General features: G+C 37.8%; 1 protein-coding gene across 3 annotated transcripts in view; it reads right to left on the bottom strand.

Annotated features, from left to right (window-relative positions):
- Window positions 1-2,848: 2,848 nt before the first annotated feature.
- Cmc1 (C-X9-C motif containing 1) overlaps window positions 2,849-8,803 on the bottom strand; it is a 68,655-nt gene continuing 62,700 nt past the window's right edge. For 2 of the 3 annotated variants that reach the window (XM_048348588.1, XM_048348592.1), the window contains exon 4: window positions 2,849-3,105. In XM_048348588.1, the coding sequence (XP_048204545.1) occupies window positions 2,985-3,105 (121 nt within the window). In that variant the 3' untranslated portion in view covers window positions 2,849-2,984. The remainder of the gene's footprint in view (window positions 3,106-8,803) is intronic. The other variant, XM_048348589.1, reaches the window with a different exon arrangement.

Raw genomic sequence — 8,803 nt, 5'->3', positions numbered from 1 at the left:
TGCATAGGCTGCTGTGCATTATCTCTAATCTCTAATGTAGCTAAGCTAGTTGTTGGTTTGCCTTTTTAACAACCAAGATTGGAAATTTACGGAATAGCCTGACTGATGTTTTAATCAGTGCTAAGAAACACTTAATTAAAATTATTTTTCTTTGAAATAGAAATGTATGTAAAATATTATCCTGGCCTATGTATAACGTTTGTATACTAAATTTTTAATTTGATTCCTATGAGAAACATCTGTCTTATTACTGTTTAGGAGCAAATTCCCTCTCAACAGTAATGATACTTATCAAACATAACTGAATGTTATTGAGTTGGTTTTTTGTGTTTTTTTTTTTTCTTTTTGCCAGTCGTGGGGCTTGGACTCAGAGCCTGAGCACTGTCCCTGGCTTCTTTTTGCTCAAGGCTAGTATTCTGCCACTTGAGCCACAGCGCCACTTCTGGCCATTTTCTGTATATGTGGTGCTGGGGAATCGAACCCAGGGCCTCATGTATATGAGGCAGGCACTCTTGCCACTAGGCCATATCCCCAGCCCTTATTGAGTTTTTAAAATGTTAAATGAGATAAGATTCCATAGTTAAAAAGATTAACTCAAAATTGTTACCAAGCCAGAATTTTTGTAAATGATCATTTCTGTTCGCAGTAAGATTCAAAATTAATCCTAATGATTTAAAATTAGAAATGCAATGTTGATCTCTCTCATATTAGCTGCAACTTATTCCACAGAGCTTCCCGTGAAAATTTATTTAATCTTGAGATAACTTTTAAGATAATCCAATTCAGCAATACAAACAAACACATAACAGAAATTAAAGTCACCTTCCTCTTGATCCTTTATAAGCCTGAGGTAACACATATCTGAGATTCCTTTATTGAGCTGCTTCCAAAGTGCAATGGAATTCATATATAGGGCTGGCATGTACCTTTTCTACATGTGAAACATTAGGAAAAAAAACCAAATAGGGGAAAATTCAGACTTTAACAGGACTAAACAGACTTAAAAAGGACTAAATTGAATCAAGAGACAAAGTAATGAGCTACAGAAAACTACTTACTCTATAAAAGGTTAAGTCTTTTAAAAGACAAAACAAATAAAAACCTAGGTTGTCACAAGCCAGTCATATCAGATGGGTAGACAAATAGACAAATAGTAAAGCATGAATATTCCCCAAAGCTATATAATGGGTGCTTTGGTACCCGCTAGAAGAAAAGATGTAAGTATAATTTGTTCTAGTACCTATGGCTTACATGACATCTAAACAAGTATATTTTGTACATAACTGAAGTTGGATACTTTGTCTTAAGAGTTAAAATAGTCACAGATTTTGTTTTCACTAGCTTCTTAAAGTAACTTCCTTACCTTTTCCTAATTTGAGTAATTAAAAATGAGAACTGTTTGGGGCCAGAGTGGCTTATGTATCCTCCTGATAACCTAAAGGAAAATGGGTTAAAGCTAGACAGGCAGAGAAATTTACCAGACTCTGTATTTCCAAAATAACCAGCAAGGGCTGAGAATATGGCCTTGTGGCAAGAGTGCTTGCCGCCTCCCAAAATAACCAGCAAAATTAGGGCTGGAAGCATGACTCAAGTAAGAGTGCCAACAGAGCAACCAAGCCAAGCCACTGTGAGACACTGATTTCAATCTCCAATACCACCAAGAAAAGAAAAATAAAAACAAAACAAAAAACGTATTTTAGGAAATGTTAGTATCGGTGGGACAATGGAGCAACAGGCTCTCCCTGTTGCTGTGCAATCCATTCTTGCTTTTATCTGCTGGTAATCCTCCTTTTGATCTGTGCCCTTGGAAGACATGGTTTTTTATATTTCAAATGATAGCAAAACATCTGAGTATACACCAAAAGCATGGAACCTTACCATCTATTGCTTCCTTAGGTTCCAATTTCATTCCAAGGAGAGTAAAACATCTCAATACAAGCATAAAAGCATGGAAATTGACCGTCTATTGCTTCTTCAGGTTCCAATTTCAAGTTCTTTATAGAATCAGGGCCAAAATTAAATAATAGCTGATAATACTTTAAAGTTAGTTATACATGCTTAAGAGTTTGGAAAAAGATAACAATATAAAAGCTCACACTAGGACCAAGTTATTGCATTGGCACACAAATTTGCCATATCACCTGCTGAGTCTACTACTACATTACAAAATGCGAATTCACGTTTATATAAATAACTTGTTGGCAGTATTGAGGATTGGACTCAGGGCCTCATGCTTGCAAGGCAGGTGCTGTACCATGTGAACCATACTTCCAGACCTTAAGGATAACTTTTTTTAATGACATAAAATTTCCATCAAAGGTGGCAGTACTTATTTAGGGCTAATAGGGTTGTCACTCAAGTGGTAGTTGCTGGCCCCAAGTTCAGTCTCCAGTACCACCAAAGATTAAAATAAGTTAGTAAGCAAGCAAAATCTTTTTTGCAAACTTAGGTTTCCAATTAAGCTTTTACTATTAGTAATAAATACCATACATAGAGTATTTGTACCATGTCTGAAGCTCTGTCCTGTATATTCTATGTTATACTTACAGTACCACACAAACCTTCAGGACATTATTCCACATTTGTATAGTTTATAAGTGGCAGAACTAGGAAAGATTCTGACTCATAAGCATCTTGCTATACTGCCTAATTATTAATACCTTTGAAGGCTGTTTATTTCTACTTTTCCCTTTAATACATGAATATCTTATATACATTGGAAGATGGTAGTATCTGTACATAACTCTGAAAATCATTAGAGCTATTACAACTATAATTGTAGGAAAAATCCAGAATCCCAGAAAAACCATCAGTGCTTACTCTTATGCCATATTTAATAAACCAAAACTCTGAAATAAAGGTCTTTATTTCATATAAAATTATTTCCATAATTGGAACAAAGCAAATTCTGAAATTCATTATTTCACATGACTTATAAATGATCTCTGTAAATATGAGAGTTGCTGATTCATTGAACATTTGGCCTACATGCTTGTGGGAAGCTTCTGCAGCCTTTTCTTGGTAGGAATGCCAGTGTTTCTGTATTTTTCCCTTTCCTTCAGATACTCCATTTTGCATTCTTCATAAAAGGCAGGATCATTATAGCTAAAGAAGGAAATGAAAGTCAACATAAGCTAAAGAAGGAAATAACAATCAACATAAGCTTTAAAATACTATTCAGACATCTAGTCCATGAGATTTTATCTTCAGAAGTAGTTTATAGATACTCACTACCAAACTAGTGTAAATAATAAAGCACTATAGACTTTTTAACAGACACAAATTCTACGTATCTAATCAATCTACATATACAAACAATACCATCCTATAATAGATCAGTGAGAAACAAACATCTGTCCTAAGGAGCCCATGGTATATATGCCAGGCAAGTAAATACTATTCTACAATGGAAGTGTACCAAATACAGTACAGGAATATACAAGGCCTTGTACATCATGAAAACGGAGAAAAGGCTTGAGTTGCACCAACAGAAATTCACATAAAAAGAAAAGCAGATTCATGAGGAACTGTTACATGGATTAGTACCACTATATAGAGGACTGTGCATACAGCAGGAGGGGTCTGAAGTTGCCATGTCATGCACACAATATGGAATGCATATAGTGTTCCATTTCATGCTATACTAACCTGACAGAACATGATCAACAGCAAATTTAAGATCAGTTTGGTCACATTGCAGGTAAGCTAGAGGGGGCAGCAAGGTTAGGATGCTCAGTCAACTATTAAGTACTCCACAGAAGAAATAATGTTTAGGCCAATGGAGGAGTTAATACAAATGAAAGGAAATATTTGAGATTTAGGAAATCACCAATTATAATTAAGAGATAAGACCGTAGATTCTAGACCACTATATAATTCACAAAGACTTGAGAGAAACAAAAAGCTGCCAAGTTCGGTTTGGGACTAGAAAGACACACAGGACTTATAGTAGATAACTTAATCCATGAATGCCAAGTAAACTTTCTTAATTTTAAGAATAAGAAGAGAGGCCAGGGAAATGCCTAAATTTAAGCAGCCTAGAGAAAAAGTATGAAGAACTATGGTGAAGTATATGGGAAACAGGAAGGCATCACCAGGGAAGTCAGAAGATGCCCCAGGATTGCTGAAAAAAAGCCTTGTAGAAGAGGAAGGATTTTGATGAATCTGATTATGAGCCCATTAGAGCCCTTAGGAATGTTTCTGTCCATCCAGAAATCAGATCATAGTATGTAGAAGCAAGAGGTAGAAGTAAAGGAGTAAACATCATTAACATCTCAAAATGTTACAATCAAGGGAAGAGGAGGTGTGATTATTTTCAATTGTAAAGTAAAACAAAGCTGAACATTTTATTTGAAGATAAAGTACAGATCTAATTAGTGCATTTCAAAAAGCCTGCCGGGGCTGGGGATATGGCCTAGTGGCAAGAGTGCTTGCCTCGTATACATGAGGCCCTGGGAATTCCCCAGCACCACATATACAGAAAATGGCCAGAAGTGGCGCTGTGGCCCAAGTGGCAGAGTGCTAGCCTTGAGCAAAAAGAAGCCAGGGACAGTGCTCAGTCCCTGAGTCCAAGCCCCAGGACTGGCAAAAAAAAAAAAAAAAAAAAAAAAAGAGCCTGCCTACTCTGCTTTAGGCACCAAGGTAAACGTGTTTACATGCACAGTACCTCCTATCGCTCCAGACAGAATTGTTCATAAGGAACCTACCCAAGCTCACAAGGCTAGAGCTAAGCTCTTCTGACGACCCAGGTGCTCCTGTCCCCTCTGCTCTAGAACTTCCCAGGATGCAGGAAGGGATACTAAGTGGAACTAAGAGTATGTTATTCTAAAAACTACATCAGTGACAAAAACTCCTTATCAATATATAAAAAAGAATTTGGACACAAAGTTTAAATTTCTCTGTAATGTCAACAGAAACAAATGGTAGCTTTGTTCTTGAGAAAGCAAAATTGCCCCCAATCTACCTTCTCCATTGTCTTTCAATTGTTTTGTTCTTTTTACTTCTTTCTTTCCTCCCCCATTTCCTTCCTTCATTCCTTCTTTCCTCCCTTCCTTTTTGGTGCTTAACTCAGGACCTCTAACTCCTGTTTAGCTTCACTCTACCATTTGAGCCACACCTCCACTTCTGGGTTTTTGATGGTTATTGGTGGTTAAGAGTCTCTCAGACTTTTCTACCAGGCTGCTTTGAACCAAAGTGCTCAAATTTCAGCCTCTTGTTAGCTAGAAGTAAAGGCACGAGCCACTAATCTCTGGCTATACCTTTTGTCCTATAGTTTACCCAGCTATTACTGGATATTTTGCAGTAATAGAAATAATTATCAATGAAAATGCCCATCACAAAATAGAACACATCTTGAATTAAATTGATTTCGTGACTGGTTTTCCCGGCACTTTTTATTTCAGTTTTGCAAAGTGGAGGGAAGAAAAAGACTTGTAGGTACAGATGTCATGTGTTCCATGTGTGGATCCACCTGCCCCTTGGTCATCTCAGAGTGATGTGTGCCCTGCCTCAGAGAGACTCTGATGTACTTTCTAAGATAGGTTGTAGAAGATCCAGCAGTGAGAGATTTTAGCAGCTTGTGGAGGTCTACACCACTGAAATGTGACAGGGAAAAGTGGAGCTTCAGTGTGAGGGAAGAATGGCTCGGTGGTTTATCTCAGGTATCCTACAAAGTTACAGCAGGATTACGAGCCTGCTCCATAGTATGAGGGGAAAATAGGTAGTTCTAGCTCAAAAGACTAGGTATGAAGGGCAGTAGGGTTGAAGAAACATGGGCCCTCTTGCAAAGCTGAGGCATTTATAATGGTGGCAGTTCCTTAATTTCCATTTCCCCAGTGACCAATGGGCTTATGTACCGGTGAAAGCTGTGCTGTATCAGCTTTTTCCATTCACAGCCTTAGGCCTATCAAAATGACCAGGAAGGTAGTTGGCTGTCACCATCTTATACTGCAGAGTAGTATAGTTATGTGAGCGACAGAAAATGCTGCCACGTTTGCTGAGTGGTTGTACATTCCTGTTGTACTGTGTCCCTTCTCTTGTTCATATCCCAAGTTTTTCTTCTCTAGCTTCATGGGCATTCTGACCATTGCTTGTGATATGCTTTACCTCTGACTTTCACAAGCTCCCTAGTTTTCAGAAAGCCAAAACATTTCTGCTGCCAGGTCCTCATCCATTCCTCATGTTCAAGTACTAATGAGGCCCAGCTCTCAACATTCAAAGCTAGAGGGCTATGTCCATGGTTCTTGTCCATTCTTTATTATAAAACCTGCCCAGAGTTTTGCTTAGTCTGCATCTTTTACAAGAAGGCAGAAAACTAATTTACAAGTTTTCTAAAGAAAAAGGGCTACGTATCTTTCCCAGAGAACTGTTTTGCTTTGAATGTGGCCTGATAACACACTATCATGAGTACCAGTTCCCCATTCCTTTTCCCACTTGTATTTCTTCAATCTGCAAAAGTCAGGCATGTGCAGAGAGAACTTTCTCAAGTGATGGTACAAAGGGGACAGGACAAATAATCACTATGAGCAATCACTTCCTGTTAGGCTGTTGCCCATAATTATGCTCTCATGGGGTGTCTGAGCAATGAGAAACCTATTATACCTCATTACAGATGGCATTAATGGATATGCTGATGTCAACATTCTCTTGGTCCATGGGCAGTACTCCTTTTATGTCATGCTGTCCTTCAGTGCCCTGGCTCAGTTGGCAGATATCTGATCTCTATGATCAAATACAAATCACCAATTGGAATAAATACTTACACAATGTCAGGAATCAGATCCTATGTTAAAGAAACAGTGCAAAGAAGCAAAAGTCTTCTTCGTAATCAATCTTGGAGAAACTAAAGGACCCTACACCCTGTATCCCACACAAGATGTACACAGGTACACATCTGAAAGAAGCTGGAAGGAGGACACAGAATAAATGGAAAATAGGGGGTAAAATACAGTAGAAAGGGAGAACAAACTAAGCAACTCAAGGACAGCAGGGAGGGGAAAATTTAGAGAAAAAGAAGGAACAGATTACACGTAGCAAAAGAAAGAGATGTGTGTATGTAGTGTGTATGTATATATATATATAGTGTGTATATATATTGTATATGTATGTATGTATTATATAATATATATATATATTACCCAATATGGAAGGAATTGTTTTACAGTTACTAATCATAGAGGACATAAGCACTGTAGACTAGAGTGACAATGTACATTTCTTTTTACATTATTTTATTTTGTTTTTGAAAAGATAATTAAGAAAGCAAGGGGGTGGGGTGAGGGGCCAGAGGTGAGGGAAGAAGGAAGTAAAATGAAGAAGGGGTAACATGTATCACATGAAATGTATAAGTATATACTACCTTAAGCATGTAACTGTAACCCTTCTGAACATCATATTGACAATTTAAAAAAAGAAAAAGAAACTTAGTACATATTCCTGGTAAAGATGGTAGAAAGAAATGTGTGTTAAAAAAAAAAACTCCTGTATAGCCTAAATCACTTCTAGATCCCTCTGGATTTACATTTTACTTCGATAGAATCTACATTACTTACATAGGGCTGGTTGATACTCTTGAGTTTCTTTTGCTTGTTTTCACTCATATGCAGACCAACTATACTGTTTTTTGAGACAAGAATAATATGGACTGTGTTTTTTCAGTCTCCCTTTTAGTTATACATAGGGCCTTCAGAATGTGTAAAAGCCAATACTTGCCACTCTGCTACCTGCTTCACTTGGCTGAGCTATCATCAGGATGCAGGTAAGACAAGAATCAAGCACCAATGCTTGTTCAAAGCTCATATAACATCAGTCTGGGGACCTGGGTGAGAGCAGTGCGTAGAATCTTCTATAGTAGGTGTTTCTCACCAAATGTTTTAGAACTTAGAATTCAACAAAAGGATTGTACTCTGCTTACATACCATTTTGACTTGATTCTTCAATTTATATAGTTTGCATTATACAGCAATGTCAGGATAGGCCATGGTGGATTAGCCTATAATGCCAGTATTTATGATACTAAGGCAAGAGGAGCTCAGGTTCAAAGTCATCTTGGCCTACATAGTAAAACCCAGTCTCCAAAAATAAGTATACATAAATTTAAAAAATAAATAAATGAAGCAGTGGCAGAGCTTAAACTCAACCTTTAGCCTATAGATTTTTTAACTTCAGAGAATCACCGGAATTCTACACAAATTCATATACTTCACCTGGAAGAGTTTGACTCAGGACAGGTTGGACTCATAACATCAGGTAAGTTTTACTATGAAACAATGGCCTCCTGTAGGGCCCAGGATAGCCTGAAACTCACTATGTGACCCAAGCTGACCTCAAACTTAAGATTCTCCCACCCAAGAACTGGGAATTTCATGGTGTATTTATCTACTAGACAGTAGGAGCAGGCATCTTTTCTCTGAAACCTTCTCCACACTCTTTTGGGTTTTATGTGACTCAAACCTCTAGCTAAAGCAGCTTGATTTGGTAGTTTTCATGTGACCCTATTTTAGACAACCATATTCATGGAATATCTGACCACAGGCCCACGAAATATATGTAATGCTCTTTCACTACAAAAAATGTAATTTAGCTGGGTACTGGTGGTTCACTCTTGTAATCCTAGCTATTTAGGAGGCTGAAATCTGAGGATTACAGTTTGAAGCCAGCACAGACAGGAAGTCTATGAGATGCTTACCTACAAAAAACTACTCAGAAAAGGCCAGAAGTGGCACTATGGCTCAAGTGGTAGAGTGACAGCCTTAAGCAAGTGAAGCTCAGGGACAGAACCCAGGCCCAAAGTTCAAGCCTCAGG

The sequence above is a fragment of the Perognathus longimembris genome, chromosome 6 (genome assembly GCF_023159225.1).
Source record: "Perognathus longimembris pacificus isolate PPM17 chromosome 6, ASM2315922v1, whole genome shotgun sequence".
Taxonomy (NCBI): Eukaryota; Metazoa; Chordata; class Mammalia; order Rodentia; family Heteromyidae; genus Perognathus; species Perognathus longimembris.
This window is presented reverse-complemented; position numbering and strand designations above follow the sequence as displayed.